The sequence below is a fragment of the Sturnira hondurensis genome, unplaced genomic scaffold (assembly GCF_014824575.4).
Source record: "Sturnira hondurensis isolate 20B ecotype Veracruz unplaced genomic scaffold, ASM1482457v3 Scaffold0001872, whole genome shotgun sequence".
Classification (NCBI taxonomy): Eukaryota; Metazoa; Chordata; class Mammalia; order Chiroptera; family Phyllostomidae; genus Sturnira; species Sturnira hondurensis.
In genome coordinates, this window is record NW_028074503.1 from 21,849,533 (window position 1) to 21,875,617 (window position 26,085).

Below are 26,085 nucleotides of genomic sequence, written 5' to 3' on the forward strand. Positions count from 1 at the left end.
ACCTGGAGGAGTCAGCTCCACAGAGACGGAAAGCAAAACGGTGGTCGCCAGGGGCTGGGGGAGTGGGCAATGGGGACTTGTCTTTTAATAGGCATAAAGTTTTAGTTTTGCAAGATGAAAAGCACTCGGAGGTTGGATGCACATCAGTCTGCACGCTTAGAAATGGTGAAAATGGTAAAATTATGGCATGTGTGTTTTACCACAATTAAAAATAAAAAGCCAAAAATCTCTGATGGTGTCAAGGCCAAAACAGATTCTGTGAATGTTACAGGTTCCCAAGCAGTTAACTCCTGTTGCTAGTTTAACGGCAGGCCGTGCATTGTGCTTATACTTACAGAAAACGCCCAGGTGGGACTGTGAGCCAGACTCTTGTCCGTGCTCTTTTCTCACTTGAGATTCCGGTCTTAACGTGTGCTCTCCAGGACCGCCTGGGGTGTCCTGCAAGCTGATTCTCTGCACCACCCCCACCTCCCCAGGCTCTGAGTCCAGATGGGGGCGTTTAACGAGCACCCAGGGGATTCCACCCAGGTGACCTACACTCAGTCCACCCTTTGAAGGTCGCATGGCTTTAGCTGGATGCCTGGTAGGGTGTGATCCACCTCCATACACTGGCCTGGCTCGGCCAGAACTCCAAAGAACAGCAGAGGCACATGCTAGCTAGCCACAGGCACGCCCTTAGCTTGGCCTCACCAGACCTTGAACCACAAGCAGCCTCCTCCAGCAGGGGTGCCCTGGCTGCAGGGAGAGGCCTGGTGTGTGCTGAAGTCAGGGCAGCACCATCCCCTCCCCCCAGGGGCAGGGCTCTGGGCTCCTGGCCTCCTGCTGGGCCTCTGCAGCAGTCTGCAAAGCTCAGCTGTCTGTCTTTGAGTGAATAACACATTTTCCACATGTTTTGGTGACACTGTTGAAAATCCCTCATTACCAGCTTGCACCTCATACAAGATCCTGACAAATCTGTATGGCTTTGAGGGAAGAAAAAGAAAAAAAAATGTCTTTCCCTTCTTTAGTGTAATCTAGAGAAAGAGGTTTTGGTTAGCAGGCAAGAGGCAGATGAACAAGACTGTAACGGGGAGAAACAGAGAGAGAAGCAGATGGAGCCAGCAAGGCACCACAACACAGACAGCCCGGCCTTCTGGGTCCACGCTCCCCAAGGACAGCTGGGGGCGTCCTCACAGCTCAGCGCTTCCCACAGAGGTGGTGCTGGGCAAAAAAATAAACAAATAGACAGAGGACTCTTTTAAGCCAATAATTCGGCAGGATGTCACTCAGTTTATTACACGGGTCTTCTGAACTAGGTAACCAGAGCCCCTCGTTGCTATGAACACCTGGTTCTGTGCCAGTGCTGGGGGTGCGAAGATGAGCCAGATTAGGGGGTTTCCATTAGGGAGAGGACAGGCCCTTGGCCGAGGATACAGGATGCCTGGGCCACGTGCTATGAGGGCATTCTACATGAAGTCAGTGACAATTAGGGCAGAAGCAAGGAGGAGAGACTGCCCGGCCCACAGAGGGGAGGACGCAGGGACCACAACTTAACACCTGCAGAAGTGACAGAGTAAAGGGGAGGGGGGGGGAGTGTGAAGCCAATTCAGGCATTTCCAACAGCTGTACAAAGGCACGGCACCTGGATGGGGTGCAAGGGTGGGGTGGGGAGGTGGCAGGAGGGTCTTCGGGGAAGTGAGTGAGCCAGCTTGGCACAAGCCCTGCCTGTCTGGGTAAGGAATCTAACAGGCAGGCCATGTACTCCACCAAAGGTATTTTCAGAAGGTAATTCTCTGGAAGCAGCTCAGTCAGAAGGGCCTGAGTCTAGGGCAGGAGGGACACAGGTAGGGAATAAACGCAAGGGATATTCGCGAATCAGAACTGACATGATTTGGGGAACAAACAGACCCCGAAGGTGAAGGAGAAGAAAAAGCAAAGGGTGACCCAAGTTTGGGGCTGAGTGCAGTGGTGCAGGAGAGCCATCCACTGAGGGACGACCGGCGGTGGGGGTTGGATGGAGGAAGGCTGTGCTCACTGGGTGTCGCCTTCGTGCCGGGCACTGGGCTAGACATTGCACAGCACTGTCTCCCCCAGCCCAGCTGTGGCTGGGGGAGTTGGTGACCAGGTCTCCTCCATCTGAGCTTCCAGGGGCTTCCGCAGCTCCTCTGAAGTCACCAGCTAGTAAGTGGCAGGTGAGATGGAGCCCAGATCTGAGGACATGTTGAGTTTTGACACACCACGCAGGTAGAGGCATTCTTAGATTCCTTCAGAATCACTGGGATTTCTGAAGGAAAGTTCCTGAAAAGAGAGGAGAACCCTGTGGAAGCTTCCAGAGGCCACCTCTGTCACATGTCTCAGGGATGTCGAGGATGAGGCCTGAGAAGTATCCGCTGCTTTGGCAATTACCATCTTTCTCCTGCCAACCTTCAAAATTCGGGATTGACTCGGGCTGTAGGACCCTTGGTTCAGCGTCTGGACACATCCACCGGACCTTCTCTCCAGTGGCCGGGGCCTTGTTCTGCTCATCACTTACTACCACAGTTCCCCAGCACCTGGAGCAAGATGAGTGCTCAATAAAGTATTGGGGGAACACCTGGCTGAAGCCAGTTCTGTGCTCCCCCTCAAATGTCAGAAGTATAATGGGGTGCAGAGTGAGGGTCCCCTGAAAATAGAAGAAAACCCCCACAAGCCTTGGTTGGAAGAAGGGGGAAGTGGCTGACTTGGCCTTTAAGATATTTTGCATAACAATAGTTAATAGCTGTGTCTTTCTTGAAGGGAGAGAACTGTCCCCCAGGGTGAAAGGTTCATGTGACTCAGAGCATTCAGGGACTCACAACTTAGCTGGGGGAGCTCATACGGTGCCTGCCGGAGAGGCAGGGGGCAGACACCTACCCTGGAAGTTGCTGGAAACTCTTGCTCTGACTACAGATGGCAGCCAAAAGAAGATGAAAGATGCAGGGAGAACTGGCAAAAATGGTACCTCATAGGAGGGGCTGCATATGAGGTCACGTAGGAAGTTCCGGGCGGAGCTTTTAAATAAGGGCAGGCTGAGAAGGCAAGAGGAAGCCCTGCCATCTGAAAGGGTATAGACGGGAGTCGGTTGGGAGTCTGGTGCGCAAGGGGGAAGCCACATGGTTTGGAGTAAGAGCACACCTTGAGGTCTGGAGTGAGAAGACAGCAGCAGAGCTGATGGAGCTGCACAGGGACCTGCCTGACCAAGCACGGATTCGTGGGAGATGCTTGGAGCCAGACTGGGACTGGGAATGCTGAGCTACTTCTGCTTCTCTGAAGGACCTACGGAGAAACCACTCTCTCGGGACACGCACCTGCCTGGACTCCTCCCTGATCCAGTGTAACACGCGCAGGTTCCTGCACCACTGCGTGGAGACCAAGGACAGCGCACCCCAGACCCTCCCGGAGAGAGCTGCTGGGAGAGGACGGCGACTCTGAGACCCACACGTGGGCGTTCCAGAGGGGACGGATGGAGGACTGTTTGCACGTCCGGCTTTAGGACAAATTAGGGTGTGGGGAACTTCTGGGCATAGTTTTGGCGTGTTGCCCTTTGGGGAGCAAGGGACGTGCTGGGTCTTGTGGGAGAGAAGGGCCCAGAGCAGGAGTGCTCTCAGCATCCCCAAGGTTGGAACCCTGTTCATAAAAACCCGTTCCTTCAACACTAATCATTGGGTCATGTGTTGAGGCGCCATGTGGCCAAGGTCCGGTTTGCTTGGTCACAAAGGCACTGCCCCTGCCTCGGCCCCGTGTTCATCAGAGTCAAGGACAACAGGCTCTCTGCAGCCCCAGGAGATCAGTGGGCAGAGGTGCCGAGCCAGCACTGCTGACCAGTCTCAGACGCCGCACCTGACCTTGAGCCACCTTCCTCTTTGCTAGGCTCAGCACCAAGTCATTTCCTTGTTTTTGCTGCCTTTCAACCCTGGGGCTGTGGCATTGGCACAAAAGAAGCTGTGATCTTTTGTTTGTGGAGCATCGATTTCCCCTAAATAAGAATTCAGTTGGTCCTCTACACCACAGGGTGTAGGGCCTGTGAGGAGAGAAATACCCTCAGTGGGGCTCCTGAGTCAATGCCTGGGTTTCTCTCGCCTTTGGAAAAGGTTTTCTCTACACACACTAGCAGCCAGAGAAAAGAGTGTGGACTGCAAGTCAGGAGGAGGGTGAGTCCCAGCTGAGGCACTAGCTGGCCGTGTGGCTTTGGGCAAGTCACTCACCACGTTGTCATGTAATGTGTACCCTTCCCAGGCATTTCTCCTCACCTGCAAGACGTGGAGATGGCCTTAGCTCCCCTCCAGTGCCACAGGGAGGGACAGAACAGGGGGACACCTGCAGGCTGAGACTGTCTTCCGGACTCATGACAGCCTCCCAGAGTGCCTGTCCCTAGGGCAGGGCCCAGTGCATGCAGTGGCATCTCAGTCAGGGTCCCTCTTGTTCCAGCCCTGCTGACACTGCCTGGGATGCAGCAAAGCCAGAGGTTTGGAGCCCAGACTTTGGGGTTCTACAGACGTGGGTGCAGTTTCCTCCACTGGATGCCTGGCCACGGGCAAGTCACTGAATTGCCCTGAGCCTCAGTCTCCTGGCTTTTCCGATGGGAGCCTTCCTGCTACTGGGGTCCTGTGGTGACTGCAGGAGACAATGCAAAGGAAGTACTCAGCCTCGGGCCTGAGGCAGAACGACAGCAGGACAGATCTTCCCCGTCACAACCACACACATGCGTGGCTTAGACCCACTGTCACCAATGCCTCAGAGAAGAGTTAGATGTTACGGACACCCCAGAGATCGAAGCCTCTGGCTATAGATGCAGAAACTGAGACCCTAAGGGAGAGGAAGAGACCCTCCCTGAGACTATGTTCAGAAACAGGACTGTGAGCCATGAAAGCCAGCACCTACAGGGGCCCTGGCTGGCCAGACCCCAGCCCACCACACACTAGGCTGTGAGAACCCTGATGTGTGACTCTCCAGAACCCCGGCTTCCACACACTGAACATGCTTCTGGTGGAGGGTCTGTTCACAGCGGGACTTCAGCAGAGCCCCAGCATGACATGACCCAGGTCACCTCCCCATTCTAGGCCTGCTTCCTTATATGGGACAAACAGTCTTTAAGAGCCTTCTAGTCCTACCATTCCATCGTTTGGAGAACTGGGCTCAGTTAACCACAAGCAAGTGGTTGGAAACCTCCATTAACCAGAACCTCTCCCAGAAGCTCCTTCCTTGAGAGACACAGGCAGAACCTAAGAAAGCACAGCCATGCACGGTTCTGCTGCAGTGTTTCCCGTTTCCCAAGGATTCGGGCCGACCCTGCCTCCTTGGTTCCTTCCCCACTGTGCAGAAGAGCAGATGGAGGCTCAGAGTGGCCTGAAGTTTTTTCCCAGTTGGGACCAGAGCTCAAAACAAAGGTGGAAGGCCGGCATCTAGAGCAGCGACGTGCACAGAGTGGGCACGTGGTTCACAACAACCCAGGACTGCACCCGAATTCTCCTCTCTCTCGCTGGCTGAGCCTCTGGCTCTGCTTGTAACAGGAGGGATCGGGAGAAAGGTCCTGCTCCCTGCCGTGCTCTCAGTTCCTCCTCCGAGCACCGGGCACGTGGGGCCGGAATCTACCTGCTTATGGTCTGCCCTCCAGCCCCAGAAGACTGAGATACTGCCTATCAAGGCACACCTCGGAGATACCGCGGGTTTGGCTCCAGACCACGGCAACAAAGTGAGTCGGAATCTTTTTGCTGGGGGAGGGTCTTGCCTTCAACTTGTTTTAAAAAACACAACATCTGTGCAGTGCGAGAAAACAGGATGTGTCCATATTTCTCATTGCGTACGAACCCAACCCCAGATCAAAGCAGAACAAGCTATGGAAATGATTACAGGAGGGTGGGAAGAAAGGAGGGGGGACGGGAGGGGGGAAAGGAGCCAAAGTCCCCCTGGGACTTAACAGTCTATGATTGCACAAAGCTAAGCTCTAAGGCAACGTACCAATGGCGTCTATGAGGCACAACTGCTTTCTGGTGGGAACACCACAGGGGAAGCAAAGGGAATGGATTTCTGATGTGAAATGGCATGTTAACCCCTTTCAGCCTTGACACAGGCTAACTCCCCGAAGTGCAGGCCCTGTGGGCCCAAGTGTGTGGAGGTTGCCAGGCTGGGCCACGTGGGAAGTGCTGCCTGCGCAGCAGGTCCCCCGGCGATGCTGGTGTCAGAGGCTACAAGGTGCTCCCGGCCACTAAGCTCACCAGTGACTTGGTTCAGCCTGGAGCCTGATGGTTCCTGTTCAGGATCGGGATACGGCAGGGTTCTGCAGTACTCAGGAACATAAATAGGAACAGGTCTTATAAATAACTCTGGTCAAAACAGAGCTGAAAATAAGGAGGCAAAATAGGAAGCAAATCACTGAGCACTTATGAGTCGATTACGCTGGCTTGAAAACCTTAGTGCAAATGGCTGGGCTGGTTTACTTCCTTCTCATCAAAAGATCAAACGCAGGTTTGTACCTGGAGGCACCAAGATGTGTGCGTGTCTGAAGATGTGTTTGAAATGGCGTGGCTCTCCTCAGCGGACAGCGTCTCTGCAAAGATACTGACTCACAGGCCTTGCGTTAGCTCTCACGGTGTCACTTAAAGGACTCGGATGGTGGAACCTTGGCTGATAAGTCTCTGGTCTTCTCTGGGCCACTCTGTCTTCACAGGAAGGGCTGGTGGCTGGGTTGGCCTCTAAGCTCTGAGATTCTAGACAGCAAATAAGGGCTGAGGCTGTGAAATAAAACCCAGGAACCCAAAAGTCTGAATTAACTCTTGCCCTTACTCATGTGTCCTGGCTCCTCTCCCCATTTTCCATTCTCTGCAGGGCCTTCCTTTAGCTGTGACAAGGCCGCTACAGTTTGTGCTATCTTTCTTAGATGCTAAAATTGAGTGAAAATGTGCTTTATTCACTTGCAGTCCCCAGGGCCAGGACCTTGAGGTGGGACCCAGCAGCATACTATAGTAGGCAAGGCAGAGACCTGGGGCCCACACTGAATGAAGCCCAGGATGCCTAGCCCAGAGCTGACTCTGCCCGGTACCCCATCCCTACCTCCGGGCCCACAGGTCTCAAGCATGAAGCTGAACTACCGAGGGAGTAACAGCCTTTCAGCCAGCCTTCACACTGCCTTGTCCGGCACAGGAGGGAGAGGAGGAGCCAGGTCCTGGGGGCCAGGTGGGCTGGGCAGGGCAGGCAGCCAGCGCACCCTCAGCAGCAGCTGCAGGTGCCTGTGTGCACACGGAGGATGCCTCGGCTGTGCAGGTGCAGGAAGTTGAAGATCTCGGAGGGCATGGCGTGAAAGCCTGGACGAGGCTTGACATTGTCATAATAGTGGTGCGTGATGTAGAGGCCAGAAGGGTTCATGGGGAAGGCCCAGAAGCCGAACAGGTGCACCTCCTCGCAGAGCTCCAGCGCCGCGGTGGCCAGGATGAGGCCCGTGCTGATGCGCTTGGCGCGCACGCCCAGGCTGAGCCAGTAGCGCGACACGTTGACCAGGTACTGCGGGTGGAAGTAGTAGACGGCCTGCGGCGCCTGGAAGTCGTCCAGCACGTACTTGACGCGGATGGACACGTCGGTGTTGCGCGTGTTGTAAAAGGCCGGCAGCAGCACCGACGCGTTCTCGTACACCTGCAGCACGCGGTAGAAGGGCCGCCGCCACTTCTCCAGCTTGTGGAACCTAAGCAGGAGGGGCAGAGGGAGAGTGTAGGCCACCCACTCCCTGCCCCAGGGGCCTAGCACCCTTGCTTCCCCACCCCTGCACCCTGGCGTCTTTTCAAAAAACACGGGGGACTCACAGACCATCCCTGTCCCCTTTCATCTCAGTCACCTCAGCAGATGAATGTCCAGCCTTCCTTGGGGACAGTTATATTTTTGTGAGTCTATGCAAAAAGAGAACAGTCTGGACCCAAAGGGGCAAATATCTATTGTGTGGCTGCAAGGGCAGGGCAATGCTGACCTGCTCTGGTTGAGGCTGGCCTGGAACGGCTCAGAGGGGAACGGTGAGGGTGTGGGGGCTCTCCGCAGAGCCTCCACGTACTCTGCTGGGCACAGTTCCCCTGCACTGTCTTCCCTAAGGCTCCCGATGTACCTCGGACCAGCTGCCAGTCCTCCCAGCGGTTGTCCCAGGCTTCTCCCCTTCCCCAGCCCCCACACTTCTTTGCATTAGACAGCCTGCGAGGTTGGCTCACCTCTCACCTGTCATTAGACTCCTCCGCTCTGCTGGCTGTCGTGTCCCTTGGCCATTGACTCGACTTACCAATTCCCCCTCCTCTTACCCTTCATTTGACCTGGATTGAGTGACCACCCCCACGTTGGAGTTTCAACACATCAACCCACTCCCCTGAGGCCTCCCAGACAGCCAGGTCCCAGGAGGGAGCAAGGCAGGGGGCTGAGATCTTCACATGCGGCTTCCCCCCAGTGTCCCCTGGACTCACTGCCCAGGGGGCTGCCCTCCCCGGTCACTCACTGGAAGCTCTCCAACCCAGCTCTAGGTGAAAACAGTCTGGACCAGCACTGTCCAAAAGAAATATAATGCAGGCCACATACATGATGTGGAATGTGCTTGTAAGTCCACGTAAGTAGAAAAATGGGTGCAATTAATTTTTACAATATATTTTATTTAAACGGATATACTCAAAACACTATCATTTCAACATATGCTCAATGTAAAAATTTTACGACATACGATCCATCCTCTTTTTCATATTACGTCTTGGAAATCGGGTGTGTGTTTTATACGCACAGATGGCACATCTCAATCTAGTCTAGCCATGTTTCAGTGCCCAGCTGCCACAGGTGACTAATGACAACCATATTGGACAGTACGGGTCTAGAAAGAGGGCCACTGACCTCTCTGTAATGATGCTGGGGTTCACAGTGACCACGTCCGTCTTCACCCCCACATCCATGGTGTACTTCTCTGAGATGGGGGGCAGGTTGCACCTGCAGGAGAGATGAGGCAGCCGGATGACACGCAGTCAGTCATTCCAGACGGAGCCAGGAGGGGGCGGGGGTAAGGGGAGGAGGTGGCGGTGGCCTAAGAGAGGGATGCAGAGGCAGCCTGTGGGGTGGAATCTTTGTGCCCTGGGCATGAGGGGCCAACTCAACCCCTTCCCCCACCGACCCCGAACAGCCCAATAACTGAATCTACAACCCATGAGAACCCACTGTCGCCTCAACTCAAGTCTCTTTGCTTTAAGCTCTTATCTTCAACCCATCTTCTTTATCTAGACTAAAGATGTAAGTGAGGATCCCCAGAAGTAAGAGGGGGCTCTACATAGGGAAGAAGAAATACAAGGACCAGTCTCTAGCTTAGGCAAAGCTCAAATTGGTGTCCGCTATAAGGCTACCCTGTTCCAAGAACCACCTCTGGAAGAGCAGAGCCCAGCCAGGAAGTGGCCGCCCAGACGGCCTCGCCAGCAGATCTGCATGGGGCCCAGTGAGTCCTCAGTGTCTTCACCTCTGTTATGGCCACTTGCTCCATGCCACAGATGTGGAGACTGAGGACCCGAGGCGTTCGACCATGTGCCCAAAGGGGCAGCACTGAAGAGGAGAAGGGACAACCCAGAGCATGAGGGTCTGCAAGGGTGGGCAGGGGGGATTAACTACATAAAGGGCATCGGTGAGGGGGTGGGGCAACCAGGGCAAGTACACAAAGGCAGAGAGCGTGAGGGCAGAAGGGGCGGGTGAAGAGCAGAGCGCTTCTTTTACCGGAAGACAAAGTCCGCGCTGTTAATCTCCCTCCCACAGCGGCTGTTCTTCAGGATGCCTCCGTTGCCCACCACGGCACACTTCTTAAACTGCGACCGGTTGTAGGGCATGTCCTGGGGAGACAGGGTCATGGCCTTCAGCCGGTGCTCTCCCCTCCGCACCCACAGCTACTCATGGCCCCGGGCTTCAGGCTTCTAGAGCGCCTTGGAGAAAAGCGGTCATTCCATTTTGCCGATGAGAAAAGGGGTCTCCACAGCCCTTTTCAGTGAGCCCTGGGCGCTCCAGGTCTCCAGAGTGAAGAGAGGACAGCTTAGGGCTAGTCCCCCTGCCTTTGGTTTTCCCCACGTTTGGAAGATCAGCTTTTTTTCTGACAGCTAGTGCACGTATCTGAACGATGATGCAAATGTTCTGGGGATGACGGCCGCAGAATGAGGGCAGGGCCACCCTGGGACCAGAACCCTAAACCTTGCCCCTCTCAGCTCAGGGCAAGGGGTGGGCCCTCCCTCTAGTCCACAAGGAGGACTCAGGCCTGGGGCAGGAAGGTCCTATGGACCAGGGCCAATGCCAGGACTCAGCAGCAGCAGGGACAAAAACACTGGGGATGAGCAAGCAAGGCCACCTCAGGGGGACAGCAAGATGCTGTGACACCCTAGGTCTCTGCAAAGAAAGAGCTCTGAGCACAGGGGAGCTCAGGACTCCCCCTGAGTAATGTCATTCACGGGAGCTCTGGGAGTGAGCATCTCACAGTGCTCTGACCTTGTTACACCTCAGCTGGCTGGGTTACCTTGGTCTGGATCCTGGTCACACGCACGGGCTCCCTGGACATGCTTTCTAGGGGACCGCAGGCTAATTGGCAGGAAAAAGCAAATACAGGCCTGAGACGTAGGAGACCTGCTTCTGTCATGCCCTGACTCAAGGCTGTAATGTCCTCGTGGGCCACCTGAAGCGGGGGGCACTGCGCAGGCACAGGATGGGAGCCTAGACCTTCAGTCAAGGGTAAGGTGACCAAACATCCAGTTGCTCAGGGCTGGTGGGCTTTGCTCGGGTGCAGGACTTACATTTGGCCAAACCAGGGAAGTCTGGGCAAGCTAGGACTGGGTACCCTGGTTGTAAGCCCCAAGTTCCATCTTGGTTTTGCTCCGTAATGAGGTGAGGGAAACGCAGACAAGTTTCTGAGCAGTCAGCAACTTCATTTTATAAAGCGTGTGAGATTAGGATGGTAACGCGTACTTCACGCGACTCGGTGAGATAATGTACATCAGCACACTCAGCTTGTGCTGCTGACAGTCCTCGGTGCTGGGGCTGCCCTGTGCCCTGCAGATTCCTGGCCTCTCCCCACCAGATGCCACGAGTACCCTGCAGTGTTGACAACCAAAAATGTCTCCAGGCATCGCCAAATGTCCTCACACTGCTCCTTTCCCCATTAGAACCACTGGTGTCAATGGGAAGCCTGCCCAGTGCAGGGCTTGGCCCGCTCCACAAGGGGATGAGTCGCTGTTTTGGGGCAGCCCCGAAGGTCCCTGCTGTCTCTGACACCAGGAGCCTGCTGGGTGGCTGTCCTCCCAGCACACACCAGTTGGCCAGCCCACGGGAGCACAGCCCCGTCAGCACCTCAGGCTTCTGCTGGGACCGACGTCCAGGTGGGTGTCACGGAAAATCACACCACACTGGGATCATCAGGCAGGAGGCTGAACCTAAAGGAGGTGTGGCATTGTCTCTGAGAGACCGTCCCTCCCTGTGGTCCATCTTCCCGGGAGGGACAAGGTGGGGAAACAGGGCATCTCATGACCAGTGTGGGAAAAATGCATTGCTTGATTTTTATCAGAGAAACGGGAAAAACAAAGTTGCCTTTGGAGAGACCCCAGAAGGCTCTTTATGTCCTCTGCGAGTTTCCCAAACTGTAAATCCAAAACTGCCTGGGGGGAATTTCTGAAAATACAGGCGTCTGAGCCTCATCCCAGAACCACAGAACCAGAACCTTCGGGGTTTGGTAGGACACTGAGAAGCTCACTTGCTACAGACTCAAAGACACACACACTTTAGGGAAGTTCGGGAAATACTTCCATGCTGCATGCTCTGGTTCAGGGATTTTCAAATTATGACCCCTCGAACAACTGACCCATCACCTACTTCTGCACAGCCTGCATGCTAAGGATGGATTTTGTATTCTGTGATAGCTGGGGGAAAAATCCAAAGAACAATATCCCGTGACATGTAAAAATCACACGAACAAGTTCCGTGTCGAGGGGCAACACAGCCGCGCTCGTTCGTGCCTATGGCTGCTTCACGCAAGGACAATAAAGGGGGGCCGTCGAGGCACTGGACGTGTGGCCGGCAGAGTCTGAAACGTTTACTCTCTGACCCTTTCCCGTGTGTCAGCTCCTTCCCTCATTCCCTGGGCCTCAGCCACCCACACCCATGGCTCTCCTTAGACCCCTCTGTGTGTCCCCCACAGGCACTGCCTACGTGACATGCAAGTTCACCTGCTGTCGACCTCGTGCTCCAGGCCTGGCAAGACCCACCTCGTCTAGAGGGCTCACACCCCCTCCTCCTCCAGCACTGGGACGTGGGAGGGTGTGTCTGACACCTTCAGCTCCCCCAGCCCCCACAAGGCCCATCTTACCAGGACACCATGCCGCGAGTGGCAGAATGCAGAGTGGCCCTGGGCTCTGTTTTGTTGCCGCTCCCCCAAGGAATAGGGTGGCCCAGGCCCTTGGGTCTCATCCAGGAAGACCTGAGTACACAGCCAATCAGCATTTCTGTGGATTGGACTCACGATGTCCTGCCCCGAGCCCGCCACTCTCCAGGTGGTCATGAGCAGGTCCCGTGGAACCTTCCTCCTCCTTCGGTGGTAACCATCAGAATCGGCTGAAAGTACAGCCATAGATGGCCCTTCTCTGAGAGTCAGATGCAGCGATCAGGCCAGAGCGAGCGGGTGTACCCAAGCTTCGGGGGTCCGAGCAGTGTGCGCCCACAGACTGCTCATGGTGTGGTGCCCGTGACCATGAAGGTCCGTGCTGCCCTCCATGGGCAGCTTCCTCCCAATTTCCCTTATGCAAAAGGAAAAAAACAAATGCCTATCTTCTTTAAGTTTCTGATATTTCAGATTTTCTGTTATAAGCAGCCAAACCTATTCCTAATCTAACCCCCAGTGTTGCAAATGGCACTCAAGGTCATCCAACACCAGAGCAGTCTTGCAGTGCCTTGCTTTGCACTAGTTGGTGATTTCTTGCGCACACACATCATTTTCATGGGTCTTTTTGCTCTGTGCCTCCCTTGGGTGAGGACAAATGCGTATCACTCTCCCAGGTATCTTCAAGATGTCCTCTACGAGCAAGGCAATGACCAAAATTTTACAACTACTTTCTTGCCAAAAGTCACCCAAATATTAGCCAGTTGGCATTCACTGTGCCAGACCAAACCCCCAGGAGACGTTCTACTGAGCCTAAGAGAATGGCCAACCAGGGCCAGGACAATGGGTGCAGCGGGCACAGCGGAGTCGGACGCGGCCGCAGAGTGCCGGGTAGGGCCAGCTGCTCCCCGCACCCAGACCGCCCTGCCCAAAGCAGCACCTTGGGAAACATGCGGAAGATCTCCTGGTTGATGTGGTAGATGCCGCTGGTGTCCACCTCATACTTGAGCTTTGTCCCCAGGGGGGTGTTCTTCTGGGTGGTGAAGAGGAAGGAGGGGGCGTTGCAGCACCTGGACAGAGCAGACCTGCCAGACAGGAGACAGACAGGAGAGGCGGGTGACCCCAGGGCAAAGCAGAGCTTCTCAAAGAGCAGAGGGGTCACGGAGCTGAGGCCCCTTGGGGCGACCAGGGCACACCACTTTCTCCCGCCTACCCCTTCCCACCCACACTGCCACTCCTGCTGTCCCCTCCCCTGTCGACCCCCTCCCAGTGCCTGGGCCTTTCAGGGAGCAGCCAGGTTTCCACCCATCACCCTGTCCCCACGGACCCCGCTGGTCTCTAAAGCATCCCACCCACTTCATTATCTGCCAACTCCCTCCCTGCTTGAATGAAAGCCCCTTGACAGCAGGGACCCTGCCTCTCTGGATCCTACATAATGCCAGTCACACAGGTGTTTGATGGCCAGGTGCCTGCCAATTGCAGGACCAACCATTGCTCATTTGAGCTTTCATCGAGACCTGCTAGGATTCTACTACTTCCCGGACACGTGCTTGTGGGAAGCAGAAATGAGCCCCAGCAGAAACCCAGGGAGCAGAGCTCTTCCTTAGGCTCCTGGCCCCCACACCAGACTCCAGGCAAGGCATGCACCCTGTAGGATGGGGTCAGAAAGCCAGGACACTCCCTGTTGGCAGCAACAGAACGTGCTGTTTCAAGAAATTGTTTCAGGAATAGGGGAGGGTCAGAAATTTGGGGTGGTGGGTTGATACCAGATGACCTCCTGAAGAAATGGAACCCGGCTGCCAAAATATGTTTTCGGGAGTTCGTTATTTTATTTTAGAAAAGAAGAAGACTCCTGTGGTTTTCACGGACAAAAACACTCAAATAGCAGCTCACAGAAAGGTGAAAGCTGAGGTGATGTAAGCAGGCTTAAAACAAACACCCTCCGAGGAAGAATGTAGCTGACGAGGCCACCTTGGGAGTCAGCCAGGCCAGAGAGAAGCCTGGGTCTCTTTTCCCTGCGGCTGGCATTCCACCTGCAGCGCATTCTCCCAGGCCTGCTGGTGAGGCTTGGTGATGGGGTCAGGTCCTGGGCACGCCTTCTCCCCCAACCTGGCTGCACAGGGGCTGGGCTTCACAAAGGGTGCAAACTGCTGCCCACTCACGCTGGGGACTTTGGGCCCACAAGGACACACAGTCTCCTAAAACAGTAGTGGGGGTGCTGAGTACACTCTTGCTACCTTCCTCTGATACTGGCTCCAGGCCCGGTCACCTCCAGTGTCCACACAGCCGTGGGATGAAGGGACACCTTCTCCACGAGGCCCAGATAGATGATGAGCTAAAGTTGAGGGGGAGCTGCCTGGAACATTCACACCCACAGTCCCGGATGGACACTCAGCTGCTAACCTGGTTGCAGGAAGCCCGGGTTCTAGTTTCTGCTCTGCCCCCACCCGCTACGGGGCTTTGGGCACGTCTCTTCCCCTCACTGGGCCTCAGTTTCCTCATCTGGAGAATACAGGGCTGCCTCTTGTGACCCTCTGTAATTCTGTGACTCTAGGCTGCCAGAGCCAGGAAGGTTATACAAATACTTTTTTATGACTTTATCTCTTGCATGGACTTCAGCGAGGAGCTCAGCTGGCTACTGGTTAGGGAGAGCATTCTTTCCGGTGGAGGGCTGGGTTTCATAATGTCACTGAGGCTTGCCCGAGGGAAGGCCAGAGGCCTAGCCAGGCAGGGGCCATGGGTCAGCCTGACAAAACCAGCACCTGGTCAGTTTATCTTTGCTGGTGCAGAAACTTGATCTTGTCAGCCCTCTTGAGAGTACTGCATTGCAAGAGACTGACTCATACCAACCAAACTCACAAGTAACTGGTAAATAAACCAGAATGCCAATGGGTCTCCTTTGACTGGGCTCCTTTCCTGTAACTGCAGTGCTCATGCCTGTCTCCTAGCATACCCTCCTGACCCCACCCCACGTCACTGCACCAGGCTCCTGCAAACCCAAAGGAAGAATCTCATGATTCTTCTCATGATTGTTCTGTGAGCTTGTAATAAGAGCACAGAGAAGTGATGACGGCCTTGAAGGCTTTTCCTTTTAGAACATGGCCAGACCTGATGTCACCTCCCTCACTCACACCTGAAACCTCTCCCCAACCCCCACCCAGAAGGATCTCAGTTTCCCAGAGCCTCTCCCGTGGAGACTGTTGGCCGATCCCTGCCAAAGGGTCCCACGCTTCTCTCTGCTTTTCTCTTGCCAAATTATCTTTCTGTTGCTGATTATTATTATTATTTCCTTAGATATGTGAATCCTGCAGATGAGGCTTCTGCCTGCTCTCAGCCTGGACAGTGCCCTTTTGCATCTCACTGACCTGGGCTCGCCACTCCCTCAGCGCACTCAGGCCTCACCCACAGTGGGGTGGGCCGGAGTGGGGGCCTCTGCCTGTGTGGTCCCCACACTAACACTTCCTTCTAAGGGGTGGATCTGGAACAGCACTTGCAGCCCAGACCTTGGACCTGCTCCCCCTTCATTCCTATACTTGGCTCAAGTTCACATTCTACTACTATGAGAAGCAGGTCTCTGCAAACTGCTCTCAGGCCTTAGCTGGGTTCCACAGCCTCATAGAGGCCGCTGGTTCAGGCTTCGGGCACCTGTTCTTCAGGGGTGATCGCTTCCAACAACCACATTTCTAAAAACATGCTGCCTCAAACTACTGCTTGGTCTCCAGGTGGCCTGGAATTGCAGCAAACAGGAGCACATGTCATATAAAGAAAATACAAAATATTCAGTGTTATTTGCTTCTCCCAGCCTCCTGTGTAGGGATCCTCCCTGCTGACAGCTCCTCAGTACATTTAAACTATAACCTGAGTTGCCAAAATCCGGTTAATACACACATTTCCATGATCCTATCAATTCTATTTAATAAGTTCTACTACCTGCACTAAAGTAGTACCATAAACTCGCAGATTTTAGAGGCATAAAGGACACCTATATTAACCATTAATCAACAGGAGTGCATGGGCTTTGCTAGCTGCTTAGCTCTCAGGGACGGGAGAACTTTAAGATATAGCTGGTGCCTCTCTGGAAGCCTGTGACCTGGCAGTCTGGTTAGAGAGCAATGAGAAAATAATCTGCAGGAGCACTCAAACATCGGCTGCAAGAACCCAAGAGCTCGGAGGAGGGGGCTGCTGAGTTGGAGCAGCTGCCCCAGGGGTGAGGGGGGCGATGGGTGAGACCCCAAAAGGTGTTTAATGTGCCTTCACACACAGGCCTGCTGGAGACCGCCTCCTGCAGATCGCTTCACCTGTATGAGTCTCAGTTAACCTTGGCTTTACTGGCCACGATGCCACTGACCTTGCAGGCATGCTGCAGGGGCCTGAAAGGGGAGGACGCACCCAGGAGCTGAGCCAGAACCACCCCCGACTCCCCATCCTCACTGCCCAGACTCCAAAGCCCCACCAGGGCCAGCTCCAGGGAGATACCCCTGGGGCTGGGCCTTGCAGGACAAAGAGGATCTGAAGAGGTGGCAGGAACAGAACCCCCGGGGGCAGGACAGACGAGAAGTATGTACTTGAACTGGTTGGCTTCGGAGATGTTCATCGCCCATTTGCACATCTGCAGGCTCCTCCACCTGTCGAAGAGCTCCGACTGCTTCACCCTTGGAGAACGGAGGACGGAAGACTCTGTGAAAGGGCCAGGCTGGACAAAGCATCGTCTTTCCCACACATGCTCCCTTCCTGCTCCCCCACCAGCTGAATCCTGCCTGGGCTGGTTGGTCCATGGTATTAACTGTATTTTCTTAGTTTCTGTATTCTTAATGCTCTGGCCTCGGGGGCCTTGCTAACTCCTAGAGGTGGCAAACAACTCTCCGGCAGGTACACCTTCAACAGCAGAGCAACCAATCCAGAGCTCGTACCTGTAACCACCTCCTTCATCAACCCAACCACTAGCTCCTTGTCCTAATCATCCCAGGGCCAGGTGTCAGACCCCTGGGGGCAGCCTGTATGCTGCAGAGTGCATCAAAATTATTCAAACTAGCCAATCCTAAACCTGTCTACCCCCCCCCCACCCATTCCTTCCATGAGAACCACAGTGAATGCTTTAACTGCAGTTTCTCCCTCACCTCTTCGCCTCCTACCAACACTGGTGAGCTGTGCCTCCTTTTCTAGGGGTCTGGGAGTATAAGAACTTCTTCCTTCATGATATAATTTCTTTTAAAGATTTTTTTAGCCTTGGCTGGTGTGGCTCCGTGGATTGAGTGCTGGCCTGCGAACTGAAGGGTTGTCAGTTTGATTCCCAGTCAGGGCACATGCCTGGGTTGCAGGTCAGGCCCCCAGTAGGGGGCATGCAAGAGGCTACCACACATTGATGTTCCACTCCCTCTCTTTCTCCCTCCCTTCCCCTCGCTAAAAGTAAACAGATAAAATCTTTAAAAATAACTAAATAAATAAAGATTTATTTATTTTTAGAGGGGGGAGGCAGAAAGAGAAATATCAATGTGAGAGAGAAACATTGATTAGTTGCCTTTCATATGCACCCCGACCAAGGACCAAACTGGCAACCTAGGCATATGCCCTGACTGGAAATCAAACTGCCAATCTTTCAATTTACGGGAGGACACTCCAACCAACTGAGACACACCGGCCAGGGCGTGATATCATTTCTATGCCTGTGTGTCTTACATATCTGATTAAAATAAACACAGGGTACATTTTATTTTATTTTATATTTAACTTTTTAAATTGATTCTAGAGAGAGAGAAGGAGAGAAAGAGGTACATCGATTTGTTGTTTCACTTACTCATGCGTTCATTGGTTGTTTTTTGTTTGTACCCTGACCAGGGATCAAACCTGCAACTTTGGCATATGGAGACAGTGCTCCAACCAACTGAGCTAACCAGCCAGGGCTCTGGGCTACATTTTAAAACATTCCTCCTCATGTGCCCACTCCCAAGGACCTGCCCAGATGGCCCAGGAACATCTGTCTGTAAAGGGCAAGGTACTGTCCCTAAGGGAATGGCTGTACATCACTCACACTGTGCTTAGCACACAGTGGGACTCATGACAGGGCATGCCCTTCTCTTTCTCCTTTCCAAGGGCAAATCACAATTTCCAGATGACACAAAGGGAGAGATGAGAAACCTGACTTGTGTTCCTTTTGTCTGAACAACCACCTGCAAAGCTCATTGGTTTTTAAACATCTCAGCTCGCAATACGCTAAGGCCCTCTCTGGAAGGGGAGTATGTTTAAATCACGTGGGATTCTCCCTCTGACTGAAACCAGCAAAAAGCATTAGATCACGGAACCCTATTTCCACTGAGCGGTGCATCAGATTGGAGTCCCTGGTAATAGAAAAAAACATAATAAAAATACTGTCATTAAAAAAGGGCAAACACTCACATAAATGTCAGATTAAACAAACAAGTTCATTCTACAGAGCTGTTACCCTGTGTTTAATTGAAAGGGGAAATAGTTGTTCCCAAACAGGGCAAGCCCTCCCCTACAGAGGAATACAGGATAGGTGGGGGGAGGGGTGATTGCAGGAAAAGTCACAAAGGAGAGCAACGAAGTACATGAATTGGGAAGCAGAGGGGGCCTCAGGCCTCAGACCCCGTTCAGACACCTCCTAACAATGGGATGTACTTGGCAGCTTTAAAGAGCTGGGAGGAGCCCCTCCCCTCATCCTCACTGGTCCTTCTGGCTTTCCAAACCTCCCACAGCAGCTCACGTGACATCAGAGGAGCAGAGTCATTATACAGCTGCACCCAGCCTCACACACGGCTTCCCTCCCCCGCTTCCTGCAACCCATAGGCCCCAGAGCAGCCCCTGTGCTCAGCCAGTGCTTCAAACAGCCAGGGCCACACTGCAGGCCGGGGTCCCAAGTTTGACTGTCACCAGTGTCTGAGACCCATTCTCTGTGCCTCCAATGCCCTTGTCACACCCTAGACCAAGGCGGGGGCCTGAACACCCAGCCTGGAATCCTCACTCCATCCCCAACTTGCAGGTCAGCCACTTAACCGGTCTGAGACTCAGATGCTTTATCTGTGAGACAGAGGCGGTCAACTCTGCCCTGCCCACCTCAGAGGCTGTCAGAAAGGTCCCATGAGAAAATACATGTGAAAAATGTTATAAATTGCTTTACAGATGCTCAGATTATCTCTAAAGATGAAGGACTGATCCCAGGCACTTGTCTCCTCTCCCCCAAGGTACCAACCACCAACACTCTAGAAGAATAAAAAAGATGTAAGCCTACTGTATGAATGGAATAAATGGAGCGGAGGGGGGTCTCAGTGAAAGAGATATTTCAACCAGTGTGTAGGAGCAGGGGTGACATAAGGAGGGACAGCACAGCCCAGAGACAGAGCGGATTTGCACAGCAAATGTTAAAGCGGGTGGAAGGCGGGGAGGGACACGGTGTTAAAATGAGGCTTGGTTGTGAGTCCATGTCCAGAACAACCGAGCCCCCCACCCTCCACAGCAGCCAAGTATTGAATGTCCGGCAGAGGGAAGAAGGATTGAATCAGACTGTCCGTTTCTGCTTTTAAAACAAATTACCATTCCCAGTGAAAACCTCTGGCTATTCTAACCGCAAAGGGGCCAGCAGCAATCTGGAACATCTACCCTCCACGAAAGCTGCTCGCAGACTCTGAGTTCCTATCAGCTTTGAGTTGCTTAAATATGAGTAAGGAACCAAGGGTCACCTGGAGGACGCAGACCAAGATAAACCATCTCATAAAGTGACCAGAGAATTTGTTTCGAAGAAATCGAAAACATTAATTTGAAAAGGTATATGCCACCTGATGTTCACTGCAGCATGATTTACAACAACCACAATACAGGAGTGAGCTGGGCGGCCAACCACAGACAAATGCATAAAGAAGACACAGCACATGCGCACACTGGGATAGTCATCACTCAGCCACAGCAAAGAATGGGAGCTTACCGTTTGCCACGGCGTGGATGGGCCTCGAGGACATGATGCTAAGTGAAATAAGGCAGTCGGAGAAAGACAAATACCCTATGATTTCACTCCTGTGTGAATTCTAAAATACCAAATAAACAGACAAGTGAAACAGAAATCAACTCATAAATAAAGAGAACAGATTGGTGGTACACAGACGGGAGGGGGTTGGAAGAATGGGTTAAAAGGTGAAAGAGGTGAAGAAGTCCAAATCTTAAGTTATTAAAATGGTCACAGAGATGTAAAGTACAGCTTGGGGACACAGTCAGCAATGGTGTAATCACGGTGCCAGGTGTCAGATGGGTGCCACAGTTATGTCAGAAGGGCGCTAGGCTTACTGAGGTTACAAGTTCATACGGTTTGTAAGTGTGTAATCACTATGCTTAATACATGAAACTAACACGATACTGTATGTCAACTGTAACTGAAAAATAAATTTTCAATATAAAAAATATTTGGTTTTGGTGTGCTATAATCATAGGTACTATTTTTCTATTTTTTATTTTCATTATTTTTCTTATACTGCTTTTTGGCATAAATTCCTTCAAAATATTAGCATGTATTATCTAATTGAACTCTTTCATATTAATTATTATTTGTGTCTTCACACACAAAAAGAAATTGAATTAAAATACTGATTTAAAAAGAAAAAGACCACAGAGAGAGCTATGGGAGGAACACAACAGAACTTTAAAATATTCTGTTTAGTGTCCCCAGAGATAGTCAAGAAGTATGATGTCCTTAAAATAAGAACAGACTTCTCTGAGCACAAAGAAAGAGCTCTTGGGGGAAGATAAGTGTAAATGAGCTAAAGGATGAAGTCAAGAAACTTTCTCAGAAAGTAGATAGAAGCAAAGGGCAAAGAGATCATAAAAAATGAGATGAAACTATATGAGTGCTAGAGAAGCTATTGAGAAAAGACAGTATCCAACTCTTAGACGTACTAAAAAGAGGAACCAGAAAAAATAAAGGAAATGTAAAGAGATCTAAGAGAAAGTTCAAGAGTTCAGACGTGAACCCCAGTTGAAGACACCCTGTGGGTGTGCATCCTGGGCACACCGTCGGGACATCTCAGAATTGCCATGGCAGGTCCCCTCCAAGGGAACAGCTGACGTCCCACCCGTGTGGCCCAGGCACTAGGAGATGATGGAGGTCTTCAGCCTGCTGGGGGGAAATGACGTTCACCTAAAATACCCAACCCCACCAAACCAACTATGAAGGGTAAGGGGGAAATTAAGTCATTTGGACACAGACAGAATCAAAAGTTTACCTCCCACCCATCATTTTGGAGAGTTTGGGTAAAAGGGGGGTCAAAGCAAAAGGAAGGGGTGAATCAAGAAAGAAGCAGCTATTAGTCCTAAGCCAAGATGAATCTGCCCTAAGGAGGTAGGAAGGAAGACCTGGGAAAGTGATGAGCAACCTGTCAAGAGGGCAGCCTGTCTGGGTTGGAGTGAGAGGATGAAGGAAACCCTGGGGGATACCTGGTTGATGGGGAGGTGGGGGGGCAGGACGGAAATAGGACATACCTGAGACAAGAGTTGGAGGGGGAAAAGATGACTAGAAGACGCAGAAAAAGGAGGGAAACGGACAAGAAAGGAGATGGAATCAGTACTGTCTGATCTTCAAATTCTAGAAACAACACAGCGCAAGGATCAAGAGACACTGCCAGTGTTTCGTAGAATAAGAAATAGGTTACTTAGATGGTCTATAGATAGAAGAACCAAAAAGAACAATGGTCCTCAACCTGGAAAAGTGGGGAAGGGCTTGGGTGGGGGCTCAGGGAGCCCAGTCCTCCCCCACCAAAGCGGATGTCAGTGGACACGGCGTGGATGGGACAGCAGCACGCAGGAGCACAGCGAGCTGTGGACGCCATCACCAGCAGGAACGGCCAAGAGCCCAAGGAGCAGGGCTGGGGCACAAGGTGTGGGGCAGAGAACTGTCGCTTTTTATCATTATAAGCTTTCGTAGTCTACTTAATTTTTCTAGCCATGTGCTAGAGATGGCAATAATAATGAGAAGATAATAATCACCTCAGAATCCTTCTTGTTTCTCCCTTTTTCTTCCAGGGCCTCCTCTGTTTCCGGCCTTGTGGCATCCACTTCCCCACCCATCCATTCACTTAGCAAACACGCAGGGTCAGACTCCAGGACTCAGAGACACCCGGAGAACCCTGCCCCACCCTGCCCCCCAGCCTCTCTCCTGTCTCAGAGAGGCCTCCCCACTCCAGAACAACGGGGATCAGGCAGCAGGAGGGCCCAGAAGGTGGGGTGAAGCCATCTGGGTGTGCGCACAGGCAGCAGTGAATTTAAAAATAAAGAGGCTCTAGAATGACTAAATTCAAAGGTAAATATTTTTTACAAGCACGGGGACAATTCATTTGCATAACAAATCATCAGAGTGCAGTTCCTCACGCAGCAGCTGACGTTGTCAGGAAAGGGAGCCTTGTCCATGTGGGAATTTTCCAGCCGACTGACTTTCACCATCCACGGGAGCCGCGTTGGATGGGAATCATTCCCAGATGAATCGCACGCGGTCCTGACTCCTCACACAGAACGCCAGCTGACACTTGTACGCCCGAAGGGCCTCGGACCACCACCGTCCAAGCCCCTCTGTTCACAGACGAGGACTTGACCTTTCCCTGATGATGACTCGGTCCCCACCAGGAGCAGGGCTCCCGGCTCTGGGCTGGAGGGCAGGTGCCCAGTGATATCAGAACCACTCAGATTGGGGGCGGGGCTCTCCGATTTCAGTCCTGCAGGGCCCACTGACCCTCAGCTTGAGGACCCAGAAAAGGCAGCACAGGGCCCGCTGCTCCCGGATGTCCCCCTGGGCTCGCATGCTGATGCCCAGAGGACAGCCCCAGCCTCTCCTGTCCTCTCCCTCAGACCCCCAGTACCACCAGTGCCTACAGTCCTGGGGCTCAGGGGCCACAGAAAGGGCAGGTGCCATGGAGAGACAGGGTGAATGTTTGGTTCAGGGACCAGGGCAGGTGTCTCAAAGGCAGAGATGAGAACTAGAGCCAACCACACAGAGGATAAGATGCCACCAACATGAGCCATGACAAGAGACACAGTGTGGGCACAGATCATGGGGCAATATCAGGCCCCCCATCATACCCCGCAACATTCAGGCTGAAAACAACGGGCCTCAGTAATTTCTAATATGGTCCCTAAATGGAAGGTGTGGTGGGGACTATTATGAGCTGAGTAGTGTCTCCCCCTAAATTTCTATGTTGAAGCCCGAACCTGCAACATCTCAGAATGTGACTCTATTTGTAGACAGAGTCTTTAAAGAGGCAGGTGAGTTGTAACAACATCACCAGGGTTGGCCCTAACCCACTGTGACTGATGGCCACAGAAGAGGAAACCAGGACAGTCCCACAGAAGGACAACCACGTGAAGACAGGGAGGGAAGGCAGCCACCTAAAGGCCAAAGAGAAAAACGCAGAAGACACCGGCCCTGCTGACCTTGATCTCGGACTTCTGGCCCACAGCACTGTGGGAAACTTAAGTTCTGTTGTTTAGGTCGCCCGGCCTGCGGTCCCTGGCAGTGGAGCCCTGGCAAACCAGAACAGGGACGAACACCGACCGGCACAGGGAACATACTTGGGTAGGGACATGGGAGGCAACGCGGAAGGGGGCCCAGGCTATGGGGGCTCTCAGGTCCACCGTGCGGACATTGAAGGAACCATGAAGAAACTGTCCGTGTTTTAGAGTTTACAAAATCAACAACTTACCCTTCAAAGACGCACAGGTGTGCTCTCAAGGAGAGGTGCTCTGGCTTTCCGCAGGCGACCCTGAAGGGCCTGCGACCTCTGAGTTTTGAGAGAAGGTGAATGCTCTCTGCTTAGGAGCTTATGGCTCTGGCTCCTGACTGAGGTCTGGGGGCCCATCTTTGTCACTAAATCCCAATCCCCAGTGCAGTATATGGAACACCAATCACATCGTACCACCTACCACCTGCTTAAAACCCTTCCCAGTGCCCTCAGATAAAGATAAAATCTAAATCCACCACACAAGGTCCAGCCCCTGCCTACCCGCCCCTCTTACCCAATTCCAATGCTCAGTGGAAATAGGGTTCCCCGAGCTAATGCTGGTTATGCTTTTGCTTTTTGCTTTATGCTAAAGCTAATGCTTTTTGCTGGTTTCAGTCAGAGGGAGAATCCCACGTGATTTAAACACTTCCCCTCTCGTGCTGGCACGCAAGCTGCCCTGATTCTGCCGAGCCCAGGACACAGCGGGCCCTTCCTGGCACAGGGCCTTTGCACAAGCTGCTGCCCGGTCGGGAACCCTCCTGGCCTACTTAACTGCTGTCACCCTTCAGACCAGAGCACCAGCGTCACTTCCTCAGACAAGCCCTGCCTGACAACCCCTTCCTGCCAGCCCAGGTCAAGTTCCCTGTCCCCCACCTTGTCTCCCTAAGGTAATCCTCCCTAAGGATAATGTCTGCTCCTGCTGCTGGGCAGTGAGCTCTGCTCGGCTGGGTGGGACTAACAGGAGTGTGAGCTCTCCCACGGTTCTCTCTAGAGAGGGCACACAGCCCCATGGTTAGTGCAGAGACCATAAACAACGCAGCTAAGCCCGGCTGGACGCTTGGCCTTCTCCTGGAAATTTCCTGCAGCTACTGAGCTCGCAGAGTCGGAACGACAGCCTGGAAAAGCTCTTGCCCATGGTGGTTCCAGGAAGGAGAGAACGGGGAGAGGAGGGGAGGGGCACACGAACACTCACTGAGCACCCACTGTGTGTGCTCCTGTGAATGTGGGCCGCTGGGCTGCTACCTTCACATATGTTATTTCAGCTAACCCTTCATGGCCACCCCCAAAAGTGAGGTGAGAGTGTCCCTACTTCTGTAGGGAAGAGAAGGCTCAGAGAAGTTCAGTCATTTGTCTAAAGATGCGGAGCTGGTACGGCCCAGCAGCGGCTCTGCATCCCAGGTGTGCCTGAGCCCGAAGCCTATGTTCTTGCTACGACTCACACCACCTGCAAACCATGTCAGGTGGCTGAAGGGGCACCCGCTCCTGTCTGTGGCTGTGGGCAGCGGACCCGGAGCCTGTCAGGGGCCCACGAGTCCACGTGAGCACCCAGCAGTGCCTGACTCAGAGGCAACCACATTTCTTCCATACCCAGACACAAGTGTTTCCAAATAAATATACATCCTGTCCCGAGAAACACAACACAAATTCCGGGAAATGAGCTTGCCAAATGCACGGCAGCCCGAGGAGGGAGGGAAGGCTGGGGCAGGCACACTCACACACACACATACACACTCCGACGTTCAGCATGGAATGCGCTTTCTCTTGCACAGGTTGTAAAACAGCCACTGGTGATATATTGAATGAGGAGGGGAGAGCATAGTTCTTTTGCCATTTATGTTTTAGAAAGAAAGAAAGAGTGAAAAACATCTATACATGGGTGCTGGTTTGGCAGACTTTCTGGAAGGATGCACAAGAACAGGCAGGGGCTGCCTGAGTGGGGCTGGGAGCTGTGGGCAGGGGGCTCTTCCCTGGAGACCTTTCTGTGCCTCCTGAATGTCCTATTATTTAAATTAAAAAAATGCAATGAACAAAAAAATATTTTTAAATGATAGCAAGAAAGCGAGGACTAAATTTCAGGTAAGACGCTCCCATGCCCTCTTCTATTTCTATCCACAAGGAGCTGGTGATGATAATCTCGGAGACTGGTAACTGAACCAGGGACGGAAAGGCCAAAGTCACCAGAGGCGACCTTGCAAACTTGGATTTTTTTCATCAAACGCAATCACCCGCATTCAGCCCTCTAGGGTTCTCCACAAGCCA

The 26,085-nt window shown here is 52.9% G+C and overlaps 1 protein-coding gene across 2 annotated transcripts in view; it reads right to left on the reverse strand.

Annotated features, from left to right (window-relative positions):
- Window positions 1–5,764: 5,764 nt before the first annotated feature.
- The window catches only part of ST8SIA5 (ST8 alpha-N-acetyl-neuraminide alpha-2,8-sialyltransferase 5), a 44,222-nt gene continuing 23,901 nt past the window's right edge, over window positions 5,765–26,085 (reverse strand). For both annotated transcript variants that reach the window (XM_037033814.1, XM_037033805.1), the window contains 5 exons: window positions 16,903–16,989; window positions 13,278–13,422; window positions 9,706–9,818; window positions 8,845–8,937; window positions 5,765–7,672 (listed from right to left, as the gene is read on the reverse strand). In XM_037033814.1, coding sequence (XP_036889709.1) covers window positions 7,204–7,672; window positions 8,845–8,937; window positions 9,706–9,818; window positions 13,278–13,422; window positions 16,903–16,989 — 907 coding nt within the window. In that variant the 3' untranslated portion in view covers window positions 5,765–7,203. The remainder of the gene's footprint in view (window positions 7,673–8,844; window positions 8,938–9,705; window positions 9,819–13,277; window positions 13,423–16,902; window positions 16,990–26,085) is intronic.